The sequence below is a fragment of the Stenella coeruleoalba genome (assembly GCF_951394435.1).
Source record: "Stenella coeruleoalba genome assembly, chromosome: 8".
In the NCBI taxonomy this organism is placed as follows: Eukaryota; Metazoa; Chordata; class Mammalia; order Artiodactyla; family Delphinidae; genus Stenella; species Stenella coeruleoalba.
In genome coordinates, this window is record NC_137154.1 from 71,728,328 (window position 1) to 71,756,240 (window position 27,913).

The 27,913-nt window shown below is 35.0% G+C and overlaps 1 protein-coding gene across 2 annotated transcripts; it reads right to left on the bottom strand.

Moving 5' to 3' along the window:
- Positions 1 to 27,913, bottom strand: CCDC82 (coiled-coil domain containing 82). Of its 2 annotated transcripts, XM_079930003.1 has the most exons (8): positions 27,414 to 27,913; positions 22,348 to 23,081; positions 21,449 to 21,647; positions 13,686 to 13,778; positions 12,225 to 12,349; positions 9,340 to 9,510; positions 4,924 to 5,109; positions 1 to 1,277 (listed from the first exon to the last, which is right to left on the bottom strand). In XM_079930003.1, the coding sequence occupies exons 2-8, from the start codon at positions 23,065 to 23,067 to the stop codon at positions 1,212 to 1,214; spliced, it is 1,560 nt and encodes a 519-aa protein (XP_079786129.1). In that variant the 5' UTR covers positions 23,068 to 23,081; positions 27,414 to 27,913; the 3' UTR covers positions 1 to 1,211. The 2 variants fall into 2 exon arrangements, with proteins under 2 accessions (XP_079786129.1, XP_079786130.1); XM_079930004.1 differs by lacking the exons at positions 1 to 1,277; positions 4,924 to 5,109; positions 12,225 to 12,349 and having other exon boundaries at positions 9,356 to 9,510.

A 27,913-nucleotide genomic window follows, 5' to 3' on the forward strand; every position in this document is an offset into this window, starting at 1 on the left:
TTTGTTATGAAGTCCATTCCATGAACCACATAACAGATGAAGCTAGGTTCAACCAACACTTCAAGTAAGAAACAAGTATCTAAAATTCCACAGGGGACGCAAGAGGGAGGAGATATGGGGATATATGTATATGTAGAGCTGATTCACCTTGTTATACAACAGAAACTAACACACCATTGTAAAGCAATTATACTCCAATAAAGATGTAAAAAATAAATAAATAAATAAAATTCCACAGTGAACTGGATCCTATGAGAATACCACTTTTAAGAATTAAAGATACAGAATAGACATGGTCCATTTGTTCACTCTGAAACCATTTTACTTTATTATTTACTTTATTATATTTATATTAAGTGAAAATGTAGATGTACAAAGCAATGAAGATGCCAAAATATGCTTTTAAACTATTTTTGGCTGTATTTGTCTCTCTGAGATCTTCTGATCCTAACATAAATAGTTATGTGGGAAAAGTAATGGATAAAAATAAATAAACGACATCTTAAATCATTAACCTGTAGACAAAATTGGATAGGAAAAAGAACGAACATTATGAAGCATGAAAATACATATCATGAAATTATTCCTGAATGTGAGGGTTGGAAGACTCTGGAGGCCTGAAATCTATTCGTAAGGGAAACTCTGGAAGAGGAGAAAAAGCACTCCTCTACTTAAAATGGGTAAGCTACAGTCTGATTCTGAGGCAAGGAAACTGAATTGAATGAGACACTGATGTTTCTTTCATGGCCCACTGATTTAGATAATGACAGTAGTAAAAAATATATTAGTGAAGATCATTTAAAATACTGAAAAAGGGTAATAAACAGATCTGGGCAGGAATTCAGCAATAAATACGTATAGATGTTAGTCTAAATACATTCTTTAAATACAGTGTTTTTCTATTAAACTGACAGTACATGAACAGCTCATTCACTTGATAGTCGTATGTTATAAAGGCATTGTTATATAACTTTAAAATACACTTAACAATGATTAAGCTTATGTTTTCTATGTACAGTGGATAAAAGTTTTATTAGACTGTAGAGTGCCATTTCATGGAAATTAAGATGAACATATGTTTCACACAAGATATTTTGCCATGAACCTATACATAAAATATATAAATGTCACATGATACAGAGAAACAAGACTCATGATCTTCAAATTTACAGGAATTTATAAAATCTTCTCTGAAGGAAATGTGTTACAATTCAGTCAAACTTCTCATCTTGAAAGTAATCCGCAGAACTGAGATATTCTTGAAGTTGATCGTATTTCTGTGTATACAATAAAAAAGCTAGTTATTTTACTCAAAGCAGTGAAGATAAACTAGGCCTTTTCAATCTACAGACACAAATAGGAGCAAGTTAATCTCATGGTAATTGTGAACAAAAATCTTTTTATTATGAACAGGGACTCAATTTCAAATAAGCATTTCTAATTCATATAAAGCATTGGAAAGAGATCAAAATGAACATTATTATTAATTTCATAACTTTCTTATAAATTATAAGTTTTCTATTATCATATTTATAGTAAAAACATAACAACTTTAATAACTTATTCAACAAAAATTTGCTGAACACATAACATATATCAAATACTCTGCTAATGACTGTTTGGGTATTAAAAAAATTGCTTTCCCTGCCCCTAAGGAGAACAGAGTTCACCAATGACAACAAATAACAAGTGCCATAAAGAAGTATAGACACTGTTACGTGGGTTCAGAAGAGAGGTTATGGTTAGCTGAGGTGACCAGGAAAGAGTGACATTTAAGCTGTCCTGGGGAAAAAGATTTGGTAGGCAACGATTTGGTGGAGAGTTTTCTCTAGGAGACAAAAGTCCACACAACAGTGACAAGACAAGAAAGTACGGGATTTGACTACAATCTGAGGTTTTGTAGGGGAATTGAGAGAGATAAGACTGAACCAAAGAGGCAGTATGAAATGAGAGTTTAGCAATAATGGGACAGGCGATGGAAAACTGCCAAAGGTGTTAGGGCAGGAAATTGACACTATCTGAGGTGTATTTTTTGGGGAAAAAAAAGGTGAAACATCTAGTCTAGAATGGTTTGGCAACTACTTACTATAGTAGTCTACTGTAATAATTTAGGTAATGAGGGCCTAAATTTGAGTGACAGCAATGAAGGTGGAGAGTAGAGACCAGGGCAAGACAAGAGAAGAGAGGAATTGGGATGATTTGGAGATTTCAAGCTTGACAGATTTCAGAGTGCTTCCTTCAGCTGAGGAGATGAACTGACCTAATGGTTTCTTAACTCTACTTATGAGCTCTGGTTTTACTCCCAGTAAAGTGAGGGAGGATCCTGATAACTCTGATGCTTGTGGTGATAGGAACTGAAACTTGATACTTCTATGGACACACTTTATTCACTTCCTGGTGTTATGTATTCACCACCCCATCCCAATAATCCTGTCTTCAATTTCCCTGGAAACCCCATCATCATAGGCACTCTCTTCTTAAAGAAAAAACATTTGTTAGAATTTGCCAGTGCATATGATACTCTGTTCTTCAGCTCTAATTTAGAATTAGACATATATTACTATTATGTTTATTATATATTTTCATTTTATTATAATTTTGTATTACAATTTTCTTATCATTTGCTCTTTTCTTACACTTGAATTGCTCCTACCCTTTTAATATCATTAGTTAAAAACAGATCTCCTAGTTCAACTGTTAGGAGGAAGAATAAGAAGAATGAAGTTAGTCTAGTTGGCAGGTCTTTGGGAAGAAATGCTGAGATATCCCGAGATAATGGAAGGAAAATGCTCGGAGGAAGAAGAGTCAGGTAAGGAAAAAAGCAAGGTGTGAAACACAAGCTGGGGGAGGAATGACAGGAACAGATAGTTTGTGTAAGGTAAAAGAAGGGGTTCACATAATAATTGAGAGCTAAGAGCAGAAAGAGCCACGGATGTGGCCACTCAAGTATAATAGCACTGAGCCCTGGCATTCTAAAGGGTTAGAATAACTGTGGCCAAGAAGAAGTCATGCATCACAAGAACACATGTAGTGCTATTACTCAAAGACACACACACACACACACACTGAGGGGGAGGCAGAGTGATGTTGAAAAATGTCAGGGTACTTGATAAATCCTGAAATTTAATCACAGCACACAAAGCTGCATATGGGTTTATAATGGCTAATAAACTTCTTTGGTTTCTAGGAAATCTTTTGAGGAAGTCTATAGACAATTTTTTTAAAGTAGGAAGGATCTCAAAAAGAAAATGAAGTTCTTTGGTATTTTATGTGAAAAAAAATGTGCACATTGTCCTAAACATGCACCATCTTGAAATACCTTCAATGCCCAATGCTAAGTGTTATTCTTTAAGCATAATGTGATACTTGGCTTTCTTTTCTTAAGAATGTTTTTTTTATTCCAGGTCCCTTCTGTTGTCATGGACCTTGTTAAGCTTCCTCTAAGGTATGTGATTTGGAAATGCTTTTACTTTTTTCTGCAAGAAGTTTAATGTTCTTCCCTACATATGAAATTATTATATAATATATGTAATGCACAGTGGTTTTGCTACACCTAGTACATAATTTTTTTAAAAATGCAGTGTTCCAAAAGGTCTTTCAACTCCAGGAGAGGGTTGGCAACACTTAAATGCATCAATAAAAGCACTTAAGAATTTAATGTCATTAAGGAAAATGAAGTTGGGACTTACTGGGTAAGTGATGGCTCTTCCCCAAGGCAAATGAAAAAGCACAGAGAAGGATAAGGAGGAAAGAACTGGAAGTGAGAGAAGTGGAAGCAAAGTAAAAGATAAAAAGCTGAAGAGAGAAAAATGAGAGCAAGACGACTTAAGGGTCAAGATGTGGGGGGCAGGCAAGGGGATCAGTGGGTGGTGGTTTGTGGTGGGCAGATAATTGTCAAAAGGGAAACCAATCTTGATGTCATTCACCAGCCCAGGAGACCTCTGTGGAACTTGTAATGTCCTAAGAAGTTCCTGTTTTGTTGTTCTCATTTTCTTTCCTTTTGCTCGTAAGTGTATTCTCTAAGCTCTCTTTTTATTTTTTTCTTTTACAAATTTCCCTATGATATAAATAACACAGGCAATGGATCTCAAGTCAGCCTTTTTCTTTTTTTAAGATTAAATATACTGAGTTGCCTGAAAATCTCTTATCTGTTCTCTCTTATACAGTCATGTAACTAGACTTGTTTTAGAAGATTGCAATCATTTTAGCATTCTTTCCATGCACCATAACAATTCTAAAAGCTCTGTGAGCAGACCAGAGCTTATGAGCTGCCAGCAGATCTTCGGGAATCCAGTGCACTCTTCAAAACCCCCACTTTATCCCTGATATCAAATTTAGTGATCAACAGGATATGGGGGAATCAAAATCAGTGCCGTGGCCTGAAACCTCTGCATTCCCCTTGATCTCCAGTTACAGTGCTCACTGCTCAGTCCCATGTCCTCAAGAAGAGGATGTGGGTGGTATTAGAACTGGCAGCCGAGATCCTTTCCTCAGATTGGCACCAGGTGCTTCTTCTCTCTCAGGTCACAAGAACTGTTCTAAAGATAGGAAGCAGACAAGCAGAGGTGAGTCCTATACTTTGTCAAAGAAAATAAGGGGACTTAATATATATGTAAAGAAAACCACATACATAAAACTGAAAGGACAGAGGTCCTTCATTAAAGGACAGTATCATTGCTGATTAAAATTTATCTGATGAGTTGAGCGAATGCTTAGAACATCAGGGCACCTATTCAGGGTAGGTCAATGATAAGCATGAAAGGAATGGGTGGAAGAAGAGAAAATACAAAGACAGGGAGAGAAAGAGAGGTTCTCTTTTAAATTTTACTGTCTTCTACTCTCATAATTTGTATCCTTTTGCTGATCAAAATTAGGCTCCAGAACCTACTCGATGAAATGGTTCTTCAATATTGAATACCTTACCTCCTTAATCCAGCCACCTTCTTTTGACTGATTGAAAATTCTCTCCACTGTTTCTTTAACCTGTTCATCTTCAACCTCTTCTGTCTTTGCAATGGAGCAACATTCCTGGTACAGCTTGAATTTAAAATGTTTCAGTTCATGGTAAATTCTGGTACGATTAGCACAAATTCTGCCAACAGTAAACACCTAAAGGAAGAAATAAACATCATCTGCTATATGAAGTGAAGATATTGTAATGAATGTACAGCCTTTCTGGTTTTCAGATTTTCTTTAAAAGTAGAATCCAATAAATGCTTAATTTTTTTTAAATTTATACAATGATTCCTTTACCTTCTTTTATTTAAATAACCCAGTTAATAAAAACTGAGCAACTGCTATGTTTCAAGTATTGAGCTAAGCACTGGAGATGCAGAAATGAAATATGTACCACCTGTATCAGGGGAATTTACAGCCCTGGGAGAAAAACAAATGATTACAAAACAATGTGCCAAATGGTATGCCTGGGATGCAATCAACGTACAGAGAAGGGACAATTAACCCAATCCAGAAAGGAGAAGAATCCTCAACAAGGTGATGCATGAACTAAGTCTTTAAAACACAGAGTCAGCCAAGTTTGGGAAGGAGGAGAAAAATGGCTTATAAGGAAAAGGACAGCCACACCCCAAAACAAGAAAAGCATGCAAGCTATTGTATATACAGTTACTGAGGTAAAAATGCCTGGATTATGATAATTTTCTAGCTTATAAACAACATGCAAACTGAAACAAACTCTCATACCAATATTAAAAATTGGTAGTTTTTAACTACTTTTTTTCTAAAATATTCTGCGAAGTAAAAAATAACTGTGTTTTATCCTATTTGTTTCCTGAATTAATGAGTCTGATATAATTATAACACATTAGTATTTTATTGTTAGAAAACTACAAAATTTTTGATTTCTATGTTTATATGGACTTCTGGGATTCTACAATTAAGAATACTATTCTTGTGAAGTCAACCACCCATTCTCTTTCAGAATGTTTTGAATGTATACTTTGTTATACACACCTATAGCTAAAATAGGAAAACAGTATCCCTGCACTGACCAAATTAAATATAATTGTACCTACATTATTTCACTCATTGTAGAAAACGCATCAGAAAGGGCTCCAAACTTTATAACATGACCAATCTTATTCTCATAGAGTAACCTGAGGAAACAGACAAACTTCTTCCTAACTTATGTATTTGTCTCTGTGTCTACGTGCATAATAGGTTATGCTTTCATGAATTCAGTACAAATGATATAGTTACAATATTGATCTATGTAACTTGTCTTCTATCTGGCAAATAACTGTACCGTTTTTCTGAAATCACACTGTAGGGATCACACAGGTGATGAGTTCAATACACAGTACAAGAGTATACTGATAAAGATGAATGAAAGTTAAATATGATGATCAGCAAGAGTCAGGTTTGATGCATCATCTTGTGAAGATGGTATCTGCGATACCTTAAAACCTTTCTTAAAATCCCCAAAAGTTGAAGAAAATCATGTTCAGATTTCTGTTCATGTTCTGGGAAAATCTGTTTTTCAGATCATCAGACACAATCAGGTATTATTGTTCATTGCTTACTCACTCTAAGTATCATTCCTATTGCAACATTATCATCAAACTAGTCGTATAAATTACAGTTCACTTGCCAGTGCCTCCCACTTTGAGTAAAAAGATACCACAACAGTTGCAGTGGACACTAGGGCTAGTCTCTCCATTTCTGCCATTAGAACAGATGATGTGGGAGAAGTCTCCTATGGTTGTTCTGGAAGAATAATGTGATTTTTTTACTTCTATTGCATTGTATTCTATATATTTCCACAAAACAAGAGGAATTTATCTATATAGAATTTTTAAGTTGGGACAAAAGGGAAGGAGAGGTGTTTAAAAATCTCTAATTTTTTTCTCTATGAAATAAAAATATCCACTGAAAATATTAAACATTATAATTTACTCCTTTCCATTTCTAATTCCTACCCTCTTGGTGTCTACCTTACACTTATGGAGGTCAATAAACCCAAAATTACCTTAGAATATTCTCACACTATTTTTTTCCCAAATGTGATCACATTTTATATGGAAGAGCCTAAACCATTGTTAGTAAGGCTTCATAGAAAACAGTAAATGTAAACAGTAAATGGATATAGTAGTTGCATACACTGCCAAGTGGACCTCTCCTTTCACCCCACCCCTGTTCTACTGTATTGTTATAGCCCACTATACCTTATGAATTAATGCATACAGTACAACACAGCTTATATTGTAGCATGCTATTTACATGAAGTACTAAAAACAAGTAAAATGAATCTATGCTGTTAGAATAGCATCCTTAAATGTCCAGAAATATATTCAGAGAGTACTTTTTATTAACTAATTGCATTTCTAAACATTAAGGACACTATTCTAGGGAATTCCCTGGTGGTCCAGTGTTAGGACTCGGCACTTTCATTGCCGAGGGGCCAAGTTCAATCCCTGGTCAGGGAACTAAGATCCCAAAAGCTGTGCGGCACAGCCAAAAAAAGAAAGAAAGAAAAAAAGAAGGACGTTAGTCTAACGAGATAGACAGTATTAAAAAACTTGCCAGAGAGAGAGAGAAATGATAAGTTCTGTGATGATTATCTTAAAGCAGATAAGCAAAGTGACATATAAATGATTACTAATCCACTGTGCAGGGTTAGCATAGTTCTATGAACTGATAAATCTGAAGACAACTATCTCAGTTACCAGTGTGAACTAAGGTACCCTACATACCAAAGATATAATTGGAAACAAAGGTAAAAACTGTCAGCAAATTTTCCTAAAGCAGAAGATGGTGATTGCAAGGCAATAGAAATAATCTGATTTGTAATTTATTAGATACAGCATGGAGAAACGTAAATTAACACTGTTTAACAAATTAAAGCAAGGAAATATAATGAAACATGCATTACACACATCTATAATATCCAGCTCACTGTAGGTAGCTTTTTGAGGTATTTCTCTAGGCCCTCAAATACAGAGGAGCAGCCAGCTTCTTAAGGAAATTAAAGTATGGAGAAGAAAGAAAAAAGATCCTCAAGGAAAGAGGAAGGATGGGAAGAAGTTTGGATTTTGTTCCTAGGTCTCTAGGAACATTTAGTGCAATAGACTGAGTTATGGGATTCTCTTTCCTCTTGGCCTGTTCTTTGCATGGACACATTACACCTTGCCACTTGCCTCAAAATTACTGCCTCCTCCCACTGGTTCTTAAGCATCTTGAGGAGTCTGGACAGACTCTGGGCAAAACTGAAAAACTGACTGTTTTCAGTCCTCCTAACTGCCTTTCAGATTTCACATATTTTTCCTCTAGGCGATTTCCTTCTCATCCATGCTCTCAGACTTTACCATAACCTGGTGGTCCAACGCCTCTCATCTCAGTACACTACCCAAGACTGCTGTAACTAAAACTACAGTCCCTCCTCAGTAGCCGCAGGGGATTGGTTCCAGAACCCTCCCTGATACCAAAATCTGCAGATGCTCAAGTCCCACAGTTGGGCCTCCATATCTGCGGAATCCTCTCTGCAGATTTAACCAACCGCAGGTATAAACATAGTACAGTCAACCCTTAAACAACTAGGGTTTGAACTGCACAGGTCCACAGAGACAGGGGTTTTTTTCAATTAATACACAGTCGGTCCTCTGTATCAGTGGATGCGGAATCCATGGAGGGAATTTCAGAGGAAGATCTCAATATTAATATTTTTGCATTTATAAGTGCAACAGTTTTACAAAGATTTAAAAATAGAAGTAGTACACATTTGCACTTTTTCTTTCTTCACATTGCATTGCTCTGTTCTTGTTTATCAAATACATTTCTTCAAATATTTCAAACATTTTCTTCTGTTTTGTCTATTCATTCAAAATTAACAGGACCTTAAATATATAGTGATTGCTCTAGGCTCTGAAACACTTCTGATGTAGTCTAGGCTGAAGCACAATTTTCCTTCAAATCTCATATTGAGGTGAATAGGCCTCTCTGTCTGTGGATTGTCAATTTGGTAGATTATCTGCCCTAAAATTTCCATTGGGGTCAAATTCTCCTTTGGACTCCCAAAGGACTTCTGCTTCCCCTGCCCCAGTTACCTCCCTTTTCATCCTCATCCTATACCCTCTCCCCTCTCCCCCGCAGTTTGGGTGATGTATACTTAGACAGTATGCACTATTTCAGTATCTGACTGAATTTGGAGTGAATCTGCTATATAACACGTATTTTTCACATTCAAAAACTGCACACTCTTTCCTTGTATTCTTTTCCCTTCTCCTGGTGCTTTCTCCATTTGTGAAAATAACTTAGGGTTACTTGTGCAGGCTTATTTAGTGAAAATTTCTAAATGTTGAGAACTAAAATGAAGGGAAAAAATACCTGTTTATCATGTGACATGAAATCATCTATTTCCATAGTCCTGGTGTTATATAACTTTCCTGATAAATGCACCGAATATCTACAGTGGCGATTCAATCCACAAGCCTGGCAGGAACAGTTCTCAGGATTCTTCAAATGGATACTTACATCAGAATAATTTTCTACTCGCTCCTGAAAATAATTTCAAAATGTAATGAAGGTTTAAAGGATAAGAAAAGCAACAATAAAATAAAACATAAAAAGAGCCCAGCCAAATTAAAATCAAGGTTAGAAATCACAATGATAGGGCAAGATGTAAGAGCAAAACACACTGGTATTTCTTACTTTAGTACTGAGCACAAGATATATTTAAATTTTAAAAGTGAATTTATAATTTAGGCTAGTAAATGAAAAGAAACCAGATTAGGAAAAAAATTAGTTTCATAATGCTCAAACTTCTGTTACTATTAAGCAGTGCTTTTCACAGGTTTTGATTTACTTCTTTTCCCTCTTCTCATCTCCAGATATAATAGTTAGTTAAAATAGGAAAGAATGAGCAGAAAAAAATTCAGAATAATATAATAAAATGATTAAATTCATTTAGGTTAGTAAAAAATTAAGAGAAAACAAGATCACATTCAGTCTCCATTGTATGAATTATATTTTCCACAAAATATCCCAGAAATAATTTAATTCTCCTATGGTTTCTTACTAAAGTACTAGGAAAATAAACAAGTTTGAACTAGGATTTCTAGGTCGCCAGTATTGCTATGGCCAGTCTAATAGGTGAGTTAGCAATAAGTAAACAAACTCAGAAAATATTTGGTATTCATAAATAAGCTTTATTAAGCTGTGAAATTACTTGTGCTTGAGTAGTTTTGCTTACGCTCTAGACCTGTGCTAGATACTACTGCTGTAATTAGTAGCGTGGATCAGTTTACCACAATATTTGAACTGCACACAATGAGCACATTAGCAGGGTCACTAAACTGCATTCTCTATCAGCCTGACAGTAATTAAGTATCCAATATAGTTTCCTTTTTACATTGTATGATTCACAAAGACATTGTCTTTTGTCTACTTTTTACTGTTTCTCATATTTCATGGTACTTCATGACACATGTCACTTACAGGCTGACATTCAGAGTGAACAGATGACTAACCATCTTCCCTTCCTGCTTCTCTGGTATTCACAGAAGCACATGCTGAGATGAAAGGTCTATCAGCTTGGTTCTCTGAGTGACTACAATAAACAGAGCACCCTTATTGACTCACATTGGACATATAAGTGAAAAATAAACTTTGTTGGGTTAAGTTATTGAGATTTTCGTTGCTGGTTTACTTTGTTTGTCACATTATTTATTTTTGCAGCATAACCTAGCTTATCCTGACCAAGATCGTACTGAATCATCTCTGTCTCTAAATTTTTAAGCTAATATTTTCTTGTATATTACAGTTATTATTTCAACATTGGGTTATTCAAACTCAACATAACCTACCATAGTATGGTAAAGCATACTACAGCAGAATGGATGGGCTTTGAAGTCTGAGAAACCCTACACCTAAGGTTTCTAGGTTCAAATATTGGCCTGCCTGGCTAATTACTAGCTGTGTAACCTTATGTTACTCAATTTTTCTGAGTCACAATTTTCTCATCTCTAAAATGGAGCAAATAATAGTACATTCCTTGAGGGGTTACTCTAAAGATCAAATAAGATACCTTACTTTGCATATCAGTTACTTGGGAAAATTAAATGATCAATATGCTATTGTTTTATTAAAGACAAATATATATATACCACATCCTAAGAGCTATGCTATGTGCTTTACCTTAAAAGTAAATAAATATTTTCTCTATCTGAGGAATAAACTGGAATTTACAAAAGTTAAAAAATCACCCAAAGTCAAAAAGATATATATGGTGGCCCTAAACTCAAGCTATTCTCCAAATTGAAGTCTTTTAATTCTTTTTTTTTATAATCCCGTAACTGTCCTTAAACCTAATCCATCTGTGGCTAATTTATCATCAGGTAATTCAAGGCCAAACAGGCCTTGGATGAAGCCAAATCTCCTCACATAAATGAGGTAAAGTAGCTAACGATTTAAGTGCTAGAAGGACTATAAGGAACTTGAACTTCTACTATCTTGCCATTTTCCTCTTGCTAATTATTAGAAGCTACAATGTTAGAAGTAGGGAGGAAGAAAAGACTTAAAAATCATATAGTACAGCCTCTACTATTAGAGATCATAAAATAGAAATCTAGGTGATAACATGAAATCAAATATATCTTATAAATTAAAAAGATGTTTCCCCCAAATTGGTAGAACTACAAAATCTTAAGGTGGAGAAGGATGTCAAAGACTACATAAGTCAGTGTTTCCCTAATTAAGTTATGGGAACCAATATCCTAGAAGGTAATAATAGGTATTTCATGAAAAGAAGCCTCATAGTGAAACACAAATTTGGAAAGTATTATATTCTACATTGCCCTCTTGAAGATTTACAGTATAAATTCACACATTAATGCTCCTTGAAAGTCCTCCAGTTAAGTTAACCCTACTGTTTCTCAACCTTCTTTAACAATGAAACTTTTTTCTGAAATAATTAACATCCTGTGAGACAATCTCCTCATTTTAACAGATGGGCTAAGCCTTAGAGATGTTCTAAATTTACCATTTAGGACTACTTAATTATTGGATAGATATAACAAGTGTGAAAGACTAAAACAATTATAGCCTTTAGAAGAGATGAGAAACAACAAGCTGATTATTTAACAAAGAAAATTGTTAATAATTTAGAAGATTATTCAGTGTGACTGGTTATTGAAGGACTGGAGTGGGGAGGTCTCCCACTCCAACCCCACCCCAACCCCCGACCAGAGATTCAAAAACAAATAAAACTATACCTTATATTGCTCTTTCCAACGACTTCTAGAGACTAAGTTCTCTAGACGAGGCTGAACAAAGCGGTTATCCAAATAATGAAGAGATGTCAACATATCTTGTGCATATGATTTTTGCCTGGTGCCATCTGTTCAGGGGAATAATAACAACAACAACAAAACCAAGCACTTTGCCCGTATAAAATATTTAAATAATTGCATAAAGATTTCTTCCCATAGTTTTAAGAAGATAACTTGCTTGGTTGGTTAGAAACATTTTAAATTTAAAAAAATTAATGAAGTTAAAGAAAATCCTTCCATCAGAGCATTAGGGAAAGGAAGGAGCCACACAGGCTCTCTAATTGTTCCTTGAACACATCAAACTTACTCTTTTCTAAGGGTCTTTACACTTGCTGTGCTCTCTGCTAGATCCATGCATTGCTTCCTCCCTCACTTCATTCAGGTTTCTGTTCAAAAGATACCACTTGGGAGACCTTCTTTGACCAATCTAACTAACAGAGTTTCCTTTCCTTTATCACTCTTGATTTCCTTATCTTATTTTATATTTTTTCAAGAATTAATCCCTTAGGTGAAATCATATCATGTTATATATTTGTTTACTCATTGCTGTCTCTTCCATTAGACTTTACGCAACATGAGGCAAGAATCTTCCATGTCATAGTCATTGCCATATTCCTAGCCCTCAAATAATGCCCAGCCCTTAGTAGGCACTCAACAAATATTTGTTCAATAAAGTCTGAATGAAATCTTACTCTGGAACTTTGGTAGACATTCAGCACAACATATTTATTGTCTTTATTAAGAGCCAGATTCCGTGCTAGATACAAGGGGTGTGTATATAGAAAGTATGGTTCTTCTCACACTCTTGAAAGGGAGGAAAGCAAAAATACATTTTCAATATATATGAAAAGTGCATATACATCAGTGCCACCATACTCATACTCAGGATAATGACAGCACAAATGAGGGAGTGACAAATATTATTTGAATGGGTCACAGATAGCTTTCATAGTGGAAATGATTTCATACTCACTTAGAAAATCTAAGGTAGGAAGGGATTATACTCTAAGGAGAAACAACGAGGCACAAAAGCATAAAAAAGCATATAACTTTTGGTGAAATTCAAGGAGCTTAGCGCTTAGGCTGGGACAACACATGGGTGTTGAATTACCCTGCTGTTTAATTAGTATATGTCCTGTATCCTCAAGTTCACTGTGAACTCTCAAAGGGCAGGGAAACTATTTCTATTGTACTTTCACATATCACAAATAATAAACACTAACAAGTTTTTCATGTGAATGGACTTTTGCTGTAGTTGATACTAGAGGGAACAACTGGAGGGCCTTAAGATTGGGTCTCTGTGGTTTTGTTTATACACACACACACATATATACATATAGAACAATGAGGCTGCTTAAAAATTGGGAAAAACCCCTGATTCTTCCATTCATATTATTAACTTACCATATAATGTTCCCAGAAAAGATTTATCTAGAGCATTGATCAGAAGAGCCTTCACAACTCTTTCAAAGTGAGTATAGTGGTCACTAAAAGAATCTGAAATTAATTTAAAATAAGTATTAGAATCCAACAGACAAAACAATTGCCTAAATACAATGGGTTCCTTTCTCCAAGGCTAAGAAATTAAGAAATAGGAGAAATTGCTTAATTATCCTAATTTTATAGCTGGCTCAGTGACTTGTCTAGTCACTGAGAATGAAGATGAAAAAGAGAGAGGATGAAAAACTTCCCAAAGATCATATAGTTAGTAAGTGTTGGAACCAAGGCTGGAACAGACACTCTGACTCTAGATTTCATGCTACAATCCCCTACATAGATGTTGTTCCGCATGGTAGTTAGATTTGATACTTTCATACTTCAGAACATAGGATTTTAGACGTGAATGGGAAATTGGAGAAAATAAAATTCAAATCCTTCAAGACTAGTACAAATGACTCAATGATGAAATAACTTATTACACAACTAGATAGAGGCAGAGTCAGGAATAGAGCTCAGACCTCCCCCAGAGCTTTTCTCATCACTTTAATCCCTATATTGGATGGGCTTCTGTGGAATACCCCAGAAATATTGTTTATAACTTTTCTCCATGATTATAAAAAATTTCAAAAGGATACAGGAGAAAATAAACAATATTCATATTTAGGAATAACTTGACTTTTTCAAGGTAGCTAATCACCTTCCCCACACCCAATCATTGGATAGTTTGGTCATTCTGTTGATTTTCTGTGCATCCTTTATCATGTATTTCATATATATGCTAAGGTTTTGTTTCAGCCCCATCTGCCCTTCCTTTCCTACTGATCTGGCTGTCATTCTCACATCAGTACAATATTGTTTTACTTACTGCAATTTTATGATTACTTTTTATATCTGGTGGGGCAAGTCCTTCCACTTTATTTTTTGTTTTCAAATGTTATTTATTCTCATGTATTTGTTCTTTCAAGAGAACTTTAGGATTGTGTTTGCAAAGCTGAATCAAAACATTAATTTCAGAAGATATAACCTCTTGTATGATTTATTACCTCCGAGAAACATGCTTATCTCTTCTTTTACTCACATTTCCTTTCCTTATTCCACAGTAAATTTTATTCTTGTACCTGTAAAGTCATGCTTTTCTTCTTAAGATTAGGCCTGGTAATAATTTTGTTCACTAGTGTAAATGGAATTTTCCCTCATTATATCTTCTAAATTATTGACAGCATATAAGAAAACTACTGAGTTTTACATATTTATTGTGCATCTGGCATTTTTTGAGATGTTTTTCTAAGGAAAATGAGCTTCCTGGAACATTATAGAGCTGGTGAGAGAGATACTGTTTGGGAATTCCTGGCACTGACTGCTTTCTCCCCTACCCTGAGGAGGATGTAGTCTTGCTAGTGCTAAGTTTATTTCAAAAACCAAGAGAATGTTTATAAATATTCTCTTATTAGAGAATAGAAGCACATGGACTGTTGGTGTACTTTCTTCTGAAATGGAGATGTAAGTCCAGTGTAAGAGGGCAGGGGCAGAGCAAGAAATGGGCCCCTTTTTCTACTCCAACAGGTGCCTCCCACTCATATAGAGAAAAAAGAACTTAAGAAAAATATGGAAATAGATGCTGCATCTACTCCTACTCTCAATATATTCATATCCTTTCTCTTAACTTCTGTATCTTTGGTTAAATAAGTCAGAAACTGATAGCTTGTGTATAATCATATTATGTTCAATAATGTCTTTTCCTTTTCAATAGTTATATTTCTTGTTTTACTTTCACATCTGTTGCATTGTTGAAAACACCTAGAACAAAGTAGGAAATATTTTTGTCTTGTTCTTTATTTTAAAGAGAATACCTCTAGTGCTTCATTATGATGTTAGATCTTGGTTTAAAATATTCTTTGTTATGTAAAGGACATATGCTCATATAACTATTCATAAGACTTTTTGGAAAACTAGATATGGGCATTGAATGTTATCAAATGCCTTTTTAGAATCTATTGAAATTATTATTTTTTCTCTTTTGACATATGCAACACATTAATATGGCACCTAATATTAAACAATTTTTATAGTTCTAAAAAGAATGGTTAGAGGACTTTTTCTTTACTCTTGTAATTACAAAAATACTTCCTTCATATGCCTGTTTGAAAATATTTTTCATCAACTTAGGATGTAAGCCTCTTTAATCTGCATAAACAGGTGTGTTTGGCAACTCAAAAACATTTTCTTCTATGATACCTTTGAATTCACATCTCCATGTGTCTTTATATCCAGAAACATGGTAAGCCTCTGAACACATTCAAATCTTTTATATATCTCACTAAGGTTATGTAATTTTCTTCCTTTAGATTTCCATTTGTTCTGTATTCCCCCCGCCAGGAATTTGTGAAATAGGGTCTTCAATTCTATTCCTTTATGTATTATCTCCTCCTTTAGAAATGATGTTTTATTTTTCTCTCTATGCTAGAAGCTTCTAGGGTTTAACCTACATATCATTGATGAGATTTTCTGTACTGTTAATTCTGCTCTCTACTGCTTTCAATATAGATTTTATTTCTGACTTTATATTTTTCATTTCTGGCAGTGTATCCTTAACTACCTCCCTTTCACCTCAAATTGTTCTCTCCTCATTACTATTTCTTTTTCATAGATTGCAAAGCAAATGCTTTGTACAATTTTCTTCTGTTTCCTTTAATGAAACATTTTTTCATGGGCATTTTCTTCCCGAGTCTTCAGGGCAGGGTTACTTTTCCCTTGTGCCATATGATTTCACTGGTACTTTTTATTTATCCTAAAACAAGAGGAGGAGTTCTCGAGAGGATTTAATATTTAACATAAATTGTTGTGAGACTGCTCTTAGTCATACCATGCATGTTGATAGAATGATTCTGTTTAATTGCTAGGTGGAGACTAAGTTAATGTTCACTCTATCTAATTTCCAGTATTCTAGCAAGGCACTAGTAGACTGAGATGTACTTTTATAATGTACTACTTGGTTCTCTGTCACTCTGAACATATGACAGAGTACTGGAAAAATAATATAATCTTTAGTATCTACAAATCTGAAGGTGTTCCTATCTCTCTACCTGTGTATAACATTATTACCATGTGAACTATATAGATCTGTAATACAACAAACCATTGCTAGTCCATCCCTCTACTTTCTTTGGTATCTTTTCTGGGAGTTGCAGTCTCAGAATAAATATGAATAAATAATAATAGGGATTGATGAGAAGCAAAAAAGACTGTCTTTTAAGTGCTTCAACCATGTAGCAGGAGGCAAACTATTCTATTTTAAGGTGTTACAAATGTGTCTGTCTTTCAGAGCCAAATGGCAGATAGCAAGGAAGTAACAAAATGTCTTCCTACAGTAGAACTGTTCTCTTCAAAAAGGTAAAATTGCATATGCCACTGATTGTGAGTCTCAAGTGAGTGCTGAATTTGGAGTTCTGAACATTTCTCCCAAATTCTGATCACATGTTGAATATGAGTAGTTGCCACTGTTCTTATAGAAGTTGGGGATGGGGGGAGAATGAATCTGGGAATACTAGCCTAATTACAACCTAACCCAGGCCACAGAAGGGTGTTCACTATTCATCATATAGATTATTGCTTTAACAAGAAAATGTATGTTGATTTTCAAATGTAAGAATTGATTTATAGCAACTTTTAGAACATAATCCCTTGGCATATCAAAAACTGCCTGTATTTAGCTTCATTTATTATATTCTTAAATGGCATAATCATTGTTACGTATTAAAAACATTAATCAAATCATAAATCATCACATAAAAATATGTGTTTTTTTTTTCCTCTGACGTATTAATAAATCTGGTCACGCCTAACATTTTTGTTTCTTAAAACTATAAGACCAAGGAGTCTTCAGTCAATATGTTTATCTTAATCATCCATCCATCCAACTAATAAGTTCTTATAATGTGTCACCAAGTCTAATGTGTATTAGGATTACAAAGAGAAGTGAAGCTGATTAACGATTTAAGTAATTTTTTGGGAAGTAGGGATGCTCATTTGGATTTCTTTACTGAGCTTTACTTTTTCACATACCATAAAATTCACTCTTGGGTGCACAGTTCTGTAACCAAAACACGAAGTTGTGTAACCACCATGACAATCAAAAAAACAAGTTCTACCACCAGCCCAAAACTCCCTTATGCTCCCTCTCAATCATTTAGTTTTGCACATATTGAGTCTGAGATGTCTGAAAGACACCCTGATGACAAGGTTCAATAAAAAGATTTAAAAATTGGGCCTTAAGACTCTGGAGAAATCTGTGCTGGAAATAAAAGTTTGGGAATTTCCCCATAGATTGGGCTGAAGTTATGGGGCAGAGACTGCCTGAAGCACAAGCAAAGTGAAGGTAGTTTGAGGATGGAACCTTTAGAAACATCAATACTTACATGGCAAATGGAAAAAAGAGGAAAGCAATATTATAAAGGGGAATGCAAGAAGCGAAAAAGAGAACTTTGAAAGTGAGAGTTGTCAATGGTTAGTGGCAAAGCACACAGCAATATCAGGTTAACGTAAGAACCAAAGCACATCTTGGCAACTAAAAAGTTATCACTAACTTTGGTGAGAGCAATTTCACTGGATCGATGGGTATAACAGTCTAAGCACAATGCTTTGCAGAGTTACTGGGAGACTTGAACCAAAAGATAAGATTTAGAATGGTGGCTAATAGAACATGCTAACTCAAGGGAGGAAAGGCATTAATATGGTTACAAGTTGAGAAAAGAGAGCTTGTAAGGATAGAGCCAGAAGGAGAAGCTTCAATTAAGAACACATAAGATAAAATCTATTGCATAGAAAATGAGGTACATCTCCTTCTAAGGTGGAGATGCTCAATAGTAAAAGCAAGCACAGGACTCCTTGATATTTACCCAAATGAGTTGGATACTTATGTCCATAGATATATTTGCACACAAATATTTATAGCAGCTTTATTCATAATTGCCAAAACTTGGAAGCAACCAACATGTCCCTCAGCAGGTGAGTGGATTAACGAACTGTGGTAATCCATACAATGGAATATTATTCAGTGATAAAAAGAAATGAGCTATCATGCACATTAAGACATGGAGGAAACTTAAATGCGTTATTAGGTGAAATATGCCAACCTGAAAAGGCTACATGCTGTAAGATTCCAACTATAAAACATTCTGGCAAAGGGAAAACTATGGAGACATTTCAAAGGTCAGTGGTTGATAAGGGTTCTGGGGTGGGAGGGAGGGAGGGATGAGTAGGTGGTGAACAAGGCATTTTTAGGAGAGTGAAACTGTTCTGATATTGTAATGGTGGATACCTGTTGCATCATTATACATTTCTCAAACCCATGGAATGTACAACACAAAGAGTGAGCCCCGACACAAACTATGAACTACAGTTAATAATGTATTCATATTGGCTCATCGATTGCACCAGATATACCAAACTAATCCAAGATGTTAATAACAGGGAAACTCTGAATGAGGGGTTATATAGGAATTCTCTGTACTTTCTACTCAACTTTTCAGTAAATCTAAAACCTCCCTTAAAAAAAGAAAAGCAAGCATAAAAGTGTAGGATAGAGAAGAAAGTTAAAATAGTTCCCATGTGGTGGACTTTTATTTTCATTAATTAACAGGAGTGTTTATGAGTGGGTATCTCTCAGTAAATGTTCTATCACATTCTAGATATTAATATCCAGAATGATGGGACACTTCCTAATTGAGTTTTCCTGGGATTCAAATGTCCAGATGGCAGGTGAACCAGTGCCTACTGACATAAGGAAAACAGTCATTAACTTTCAATACACAGATGCTTATCACTGGCATTTCTGTAACTGATAAATTTCTTGAAATTTGATTCATACCTAAATCTACTAATTTATCTAAATCATGGTATCTAATTTGAACCATATTACACTTAACTTTAGTAAATATGCCCTTTAATTTTTTTTGGAAAAAATGCATTCTTGAAGAAAAAAAATGTTTTCATCCAACAGAGTTGTACCAGAGTTGTAAAACATCACAAAAAAGTCTTTAAATTTATGTACAATTATAGGGATCAGAACAATAATACATATTTAAAGACATCCTAAATTTTCAGGGCCCTATTATTTATATTTTCATTGTGTGAAAATATAAAAGATTCTAATTTCCTGATAGGTTTCACTGAGTTTCACTTCAAAAGATCAGATAACACCTGTGGTTCTCAAAGTGTGATCTGTAGACCCCTGGAAGTCTCCTAGTCCATTTAAGGGGATCAGTGAGGTCAAAGCAATAACACTAAGATAATTATCTGCTGTTTCACCATGTTGACATTTTCAATGATGTTGCAAAAGTAACTATGCATAAGGCAGCTGACCCCTTAACATGAATCATGGCTATAGGATCAAACTACTAGTAATCATTATAATCATTCCTATGCATTCAGTAAAAAACCTACTTTCACTTAAGAATGTCCTTGATGAAGCAGTAAAAATTATTACTTTTATTAAATCTTGAATCTTGAGGATACACCTTTTTTGTATTCAGTGAGATGAAATGGTTAAGTATGGATAAAGCACTTGTGCTGCATATCAAGTGTAATATCGTACTTTAAGAAAAAACTGAGTTGGGAGTTAAAAAAGCCTCATTTGTCAGGTTTACTTGAAATACCATGTTTACTTGAGAGAACTATTGACCAGCTATGTTATTCAGGCATTTGTCAAATATTTTGTCAAAAATGAGCAAAGAGAAACTGTCATTTCAAGAACTCACAGTATTTGTTACCAAAGATAAAAAACAGATTTTTGAGTAGAAATTAGAATTTTGAAAAACTTGTATTTGTTACTATGAGCTTGACAACTTCCCAATACCTAAAGAATTTTCTGATGAGATTGGTGGTGATATTAATGAATGTGATTTCTTAAATACTGTATAATGAAATGTGTCAAAATATGGAAGAGCTACATAACCCAGTGAACCAATATTTTCCAAATGATCAGTGCATGATGTTACAAAATCATGCATGGGTAAAAGATCCATTCAAATTACAAGACAAACCAATGGAATGTAATGTTAAGTACTAAAAGTTCATTCACATGCTTTCACATTCCATACTGCAAACTAACCTTTAAGAAACTACCACTTGTTCAATTTTGGTGTGGTGTCAAATGAGAATATCCACAATTATTTTAAAAATGCTTTAAAAACAATCCTCCCTTTTCCAGCTACCTATCTGTGTGAAACAAAATTGCTTTCATCTAATATCACAAAATATCACAACAGACTGAATGCAAAAGCCGATATAAGAACCCAGCTGCCTTCTGTTAAGCTAGATGTTAAATATATTTATTAAAATGTAAAATAATGCCATTCTTCTCATTTTTTTGAAAAATAGTTATTTTTCAGAAAAATATTATCTAACGAGCTTATCACATTACACGAGTTATTTTAAGTCATTTAATTAATAGATATATTTAAAATTTCTCTTTTGTATTTCTACAATGGTAAATGTTGATAGATATAACCCACAGAAACAAAAGCTCTTTGGGGTCCTCAATTATTTTTAAGAGTGTAAAGGGTTCTCAAAACCACTAAAATAAACTATTATTTGACAAATTTACCTGCAAATGAAACCACAGTTCCTAATCAATGATTTAGAACATGATAGTAAAAGGCTGATTTGATACTTAGTATAATATCATGATTAGAACAAGTCATAAAACATTCTCTTGATATTTAACTTACAAAGAGAATTCTGCTTTACTAATTTCAGTTTTTCTCCTCGTTGGCTTTTATTCTCTTCATCACCCTCCTCATCTTGCACTACAAAGTCATCAATAACATAATCATCTCCATCTTCATCATATTCATAATCATCTTCCTCCTTCCCCTCCTCCTCATCATCATTTTCATCACTGCTTGGGCAGGATTTCTTTTCAGAGTCCTAATTAAATTAAAACATACCTTTTAGTATTTTTAGTAAAGTGTACCTTTAAAAAATTGTCAGTATGGGGCTTCCCTGGTGGTGCAGTGGTTGAGAATCTGCCTGCCGATGCAAGGGACACGGGCTTGTGCCCCGGTCCGGGAGGATCCCACATGCCGCGGAGTGGCTGGGCCCGTGAGCCATGGCCGCTGAGCCTGCGCGTCCGGAGCCTGTGCTCCGCAACGGGAGAGGCCACAACAGTGAGAGGCCCACGTACCGCAAAAAAAAAAAAAAAATTGTCAGTATGGATGTGAAATTAAGATTAAATCTGAAATAAAAAACTGATTTGTAGAAATTAATTTTATATTTTAAGGTTAAAAAAATCTTATGTTAAATGTTGAACTTTTGAAATTAGGAAGAAGATAATATACCCTGGTAAGTGAAATAAAATGTTTAAAATCGACATTAAGATTATAAGTAGAAATTAAAAACAGGAAAGACCAAATTTTAAAGAAGTCTTTCAATTTTAAAAAAGAGTGAAAGAATGAGGCTCATAAAAAATATTATTAGATACAATACTGCAATCAAACATGTTCAAGGAAACTTGACTAAAAAATAAATTTTAGAATTATTGTGAAATAGAACAGACTCAAGCCCTTTGATTTTTATAAAATACTTAAAAAGTTAAAAACAGTAACAAAACCAATAAAATATAACACACCTCAAAATCTCTACTACTACTGCGTCTCTGACGAGATCTCTGTTTTGAGAGGTCTTGCAGTTTCTGGAGCTGTTCTCGCTTTCTTGCAGCTAAAGTTTTTTCAGGTTCTTTTTGCTCCATCTCCACTGAAGAACATTCATCTTCAACCACTCTACGTGGATGTTTAACTCCCACTTTTCTAACAAGGATATCACTGTTGTCACTTTCATCACTGTCGTACATCACAGAGGAGGTCCTTTTTCTCTTCCCTCGCTTGATGTGTTCTTCTTCTAAATCCTCCTCTGTTATTTGTCCAGAGTGTTTGTTGAGATCATCTTCCTCTTGACCTGAATGCTTTTCATGATCTGGTAAGTCAATACTTCCATGTTTGGTTTTGTTCTTTTCTTCTTCATATGTTGAACTGTTGCCAGTGTTAATGAGATGCTTACTATTGTTTCCTTCACTTTCAACTTTAATTAATTTAAGCTCTCTTTCATTTTCTGGCTTCTTATTACTATCAAGCCCCTCGTTACTATCAGGCTCTTCGTCACTGTCAACACTTTCATTACTGTCAACACTTTCATCACTATCAAGCTCCTCATCGCTCTCAAGTTCATCATCACTATCACATAATTGTGAGAGACTACTTCTTTTAGTCCGCCTCCAATCCACTCGAGATTTCTGTTCACACTCTTGAGTTTTAGAATTTTTCCTTGTTTCATGTCTTCTAATATGTACCATTTTCACTTAAGCTTCTACAAAATAAAGTTATTAGGAATATAATAATGATAACCAGATTACAACAATGAATGCATTTATGGTACAAACTATATTTATTTGGTGTTATTAAATGGTTCACAAAGGTAAAATCACATGAAATATCTGAGTGAAGATGGTTGCATAATTTGCATAACAAATTATGGAACAAATAATTTATTGAACATCTATGAAATCATCATATGAACATCTATTCTGAATTATGTTGTATGTTGTGCTGATAGAGGTTCATAATTAAGAAAAATGCAAGGTAGTATTCATTTAGTACCAAATGAGTGATAAAAAAATAACTGCAATAAAAGTGTAAAGATGCAGGAAGATCAGAACAGCAAGTGTTTCACTGAAAATTTTATTGAACAGATATGATCTGATAGACCGCTGAAGAACTGATTAAATTTGAACAGAAAGAATGAAAGACAAAGGGATTTCAGGAAAAAATGATAAAGTCAAAACTTTGGCACTGAGAATGAACATGACATGTTTAATAACAAGTGTGACCAAAAAGGTGTGAAAAAAGGCTTTATGCTGGAAAAAAGAGACCAGTATAGAAAGGTAGGGTGGAATTACAGAATGATTCCTCCCATAAGCAAAGAAGGATTCTGAATAAATTACATGAATTATAACATAAAAGTTAAACATTTATATGAAGAAAGTTATAAAGTACTAAGTGACATAAAATAGATAACAGTGCAAAATTGAGTGATAACTTATCTACCAAGATTTCAGCCTCCATATATTTTAGTAAAATGGCAATGGCTTTAATCCATTAAAAGTTAAAGATACAATATAATCCAATAGACAACTTACTAACAATCCAATAACATAGGTGAAAAAACAAAAAAGTTTCATGGCGAAGCAGAGCATGGTACTGGGAAGGAAAACAAATGATCTAAGTTCCTGATTCAGAAAAGGGTGAACACCATCAAAATTATCACAAGTATACAGTAAAAGAACAATTAGAGACAATTTAACTAGAAAAACGGTAACATATATATACTTCTGTGGTTGCTAAGGAAAATAGAAATATGATCACGATGCAATGAGACTGACCTCATAATACACATATAAGAACTTATGTATTCAACTGAGTGCTGTCTCCTTCAAAGAAATCACATTATGAGGTTGATTGTTCTAATATTTCCATGATGGCACAGAATATTCTGGAGATTTTCTATTTTATTTTCAAAAAATATGAAAATAATCATACTTCATTTTTTATCCCAAAGAGACATTTAAATATCCACTTTATTCACTTGTCTTAGTTATAAGGGACTGTTACCAGCTTCCAGAAATGAAAGGCAATTTGAAAAGATGAAGATTAACTACTATTAAAGATATTTTTTAAATGTGCTGCAAACTCTGATGGTAATTCCAAAACTAGAACGCCAGAAATTTTTTGAGCAATGGCAGTGTTACTGAACCCAGTTCATACCTTCCCAAGATGATTATCTTTTTAGTTGGGGGGGAGATACCACCCATTTCATTGCACAAATTCTGTTATGTTTATAAGGCAATGTGACTGCTTCTATAATGGTAACAACTCATATAAAATCAGAACAACAACAGTTGCTAAGATTATACACAAGAAATTATAATGTAGGCGACCTTATGACAGTAACTGCTACAAGATACCTTCAGCACTGTAACAGCGATCTACCAAATCCTAGTCCATAGACCAAATATTCTGCTATTTGAAATTACACTTAGGTTGCATTTTACAGAAGGTTTATATTAAAATCAGCAAAGAATAAAACTGTGTGTGGTCAAAATTACTCTTTTTAAAGATCTCTATATTACTCTTCAAAGTATGGATTATTGTATACCATACTGCTGCAAAATATGTCCCCCCAGTTTCTCTTTCAGGTTTTAAACAGATTACTGTTTTTTTTCTTTTTATTAAACACCAGATAAACTAGGCAGGTTATATTTTGAAGCCATATAATACAAAGAAGTATTTTTTAAGCATATATAGTTATAAATTTGCATAAGCTAACTGTGCATGTGCTTTACACTACAATAAGAAGGTAAGGCTTTTTTATAAATCTGTCTGAATTGGGAGAAATAATGAAAACAAGTTTATGAAAACAAAAGACAGATATGGCCTCAGCAGATACACTAAAGTATGGACAGGAGGAATATTAAGATGATTTTATTAGTACTCAAAAGCAGTTTCATACACACTAGATGATTATCTTACAAAACTATACCATGTGCAAAAGACAGTTATCATTTCAAGAGGTGATTCCTATGACAATAATAGAAATGATTAAGAATGTCACACTATTCAAATATCTATGACTGCACAGAGTTAAGCTATTAAAAAACGCTATATGTATAGTAATTTTCAGTACATTTTCAAATATATTTTAAAATCCTGACACTGATCCTAAAAGGAAGATATTGTCTATCTTCATTTATAAAAATCAAAGCCAAGGACGTAGAGTTTAAATGACTTACCGAAGATCACACAGCTCGTTAGTGACAAAGCAGGGATTAGAAACCAGATCTCCTGATTCCCCATCCAGTGCTAAACAATGACTGCTGCCAATATTATATTTGTACAAGGTAGGAAAAGTTATGCCTTCAAGAAGTCATTATTTTATCTCTCATTCAGGCTAAATTTTAGTTTCTGAAAATAATCATTAAAATAGTTTGACTAAGAGTTTACAAACATGCTTTTTAAATTATGTAACTGGATTTTAGTGCACATGAATTAGGCCAGAAACTTCTGTAAATTATTTATCTAACAGGCAAGAAAAGAATGTGCAAGAGAGATGAAAACTTGCAGACTTCCCTCTACCACCTTACTGATGACACTGACCACAAAATTTAAGGGATTCCCCACTGAGTCAAAAAGTAAAGATTCCAAAGAAAGGCAGTCTCTGATGAGAAAAAAATTATTTTGGAAAGCTGCAGTATTGAATGTTTGAGGAGACAAATTTTATGTAAACAAATCAAATTTCATTTGGCCAACTGCCAAATTTCCAGGGCATCTCATATTTCAAAATTGCTGTTTATATCAATAACGTCAAAAAATCTGTCATTGAAAAGGAAGATAATTTGATTATGGTTGGCTCCTCTTTTTAAGTGTGGATACTTTTACTGTGTGAGCTGGGGAGGGAAGAAGGATGACAGGGAAAAGGTGAGTGAACTGAACCTGAAGACAGAAATGAGAAGATAGAGCCAGGCTGATGGGTAAGACATCTCTTGATCATTATAATTCATTCAGAAAATAATCCATGCAAATGGATGTAATTTCTATATATGCTGAGTATACACTCAATTTTTTGAAATGAAAGTTTTATCAAGCTTCTTTAATGATACCTTACCTTTAGGCAAAGAGAAAAACAGGGACTCCACACAGAGAGCATTAAATAAGTGAATGAAGATGATCAATACTATCACATGTTTGTTTCATGGTTAAAATCATGTAAATAGCACATACTATCCTGTCTGCCAAAGAATGTCAAGGCGATAACCCATAACGCTTGTGTTCTTTCTCTAGCATGGTAACTCTACAACTAAAAAGGGTACTTTGATGCCACCTGAATTTCTCATCAGAAGAAATATCCTTTATTCTAAAGTTTGAGGTTAATTCATCAAGAAAAGATTCATTCTAGGAATCATCGACTTGCCCTATGAACAATGTAGGTGGTAGTTTACACTTAAAAATTTGAAAGGTGGTGGAACCCCAGCCATTACTTGAAATTCCACCAGAAGGGATGCATCCTATTTGTAAAACATTACCCCTCTTGATGTTTCCTTTTATATGACAGTTTGGAGAGGAAACCTTAATAAACCAAAGAAACAGTCACTGAATGTATACTATGCGCCAGCACATGCTCCGGAGCTGTGGCGTTTCTAGAATTCAACAACACGGTCTCTGCTCCCAAGGAGCTCACAATCTGACGAGATTACTTGGGACACCAAAACAAGCCAGCGTAATACATGATTTAAGGGCTACAGAATATGATTCTTTTTTTGTTCTTATCGCAGTGCTGTGAATAAATTTATCATAGTTCTTCCACTGGCTGGAAAACAGGGCAGCACAACAAAACAGAAGTGGGAAATAGGAAAATACGAAAAACATAAAGGGAGGAAAGCCAATGTCCCCTACTTAGATTTACGGTTTAGTACTCCAAAATTTCGCACAGAGTGGATCCTGCCGGCTTGCTATCTCCGACAACTATAGTATTCATTAAAATCTGTAACACTGAAGATGGTTCGCTAAATTCAGCAGGGATGAGGGGCCTAGGAAGGAATAGAGCCTCTCGGGAGTTAACACCACAGTCATTTTCATGATTACAAACCTGTCTCCTCGGCGGGACGTAGACACCTGGCGCAGATCGCCCGCCCGTCTGCTACTCACCCCCAGGAAGGAGGAGGCACCGTAGCTAAGAAACGGGACCCTCTGACAGAGCTTCGCGATGAAGTGCGCGGGACGTCACAAACCCCCGGACCTTAGAGGAGCTCGGCTCCCAGAAAACAAACAAGGATTTGGAAAAGCCAGAAACCCGCGAAATTACCCGCGGAGCCCCGCGCATCAGCCCTGCCCACTTCCCCTTCGCGGAAGTAACTGGCACCCCGCCCACTGCAGCTCTGCCCCGGCGGCCCGCAAGTGGAGCGACGCGCGGAGGGCAGCCGTCCCGCCTACCCCGAGAGCACCGGCGGGAATTTTTTATCCCCGCCCTTCTAATAAACCATCAGCAGCCGGAAGCTTGCCCGCACCGCACCCACGCCCTCACCTTCCAAATCTCCTCTGCCTCCGCCTCCACCTTTGCCTCCGCCCAGGTACCCAGTCCAGACTGAC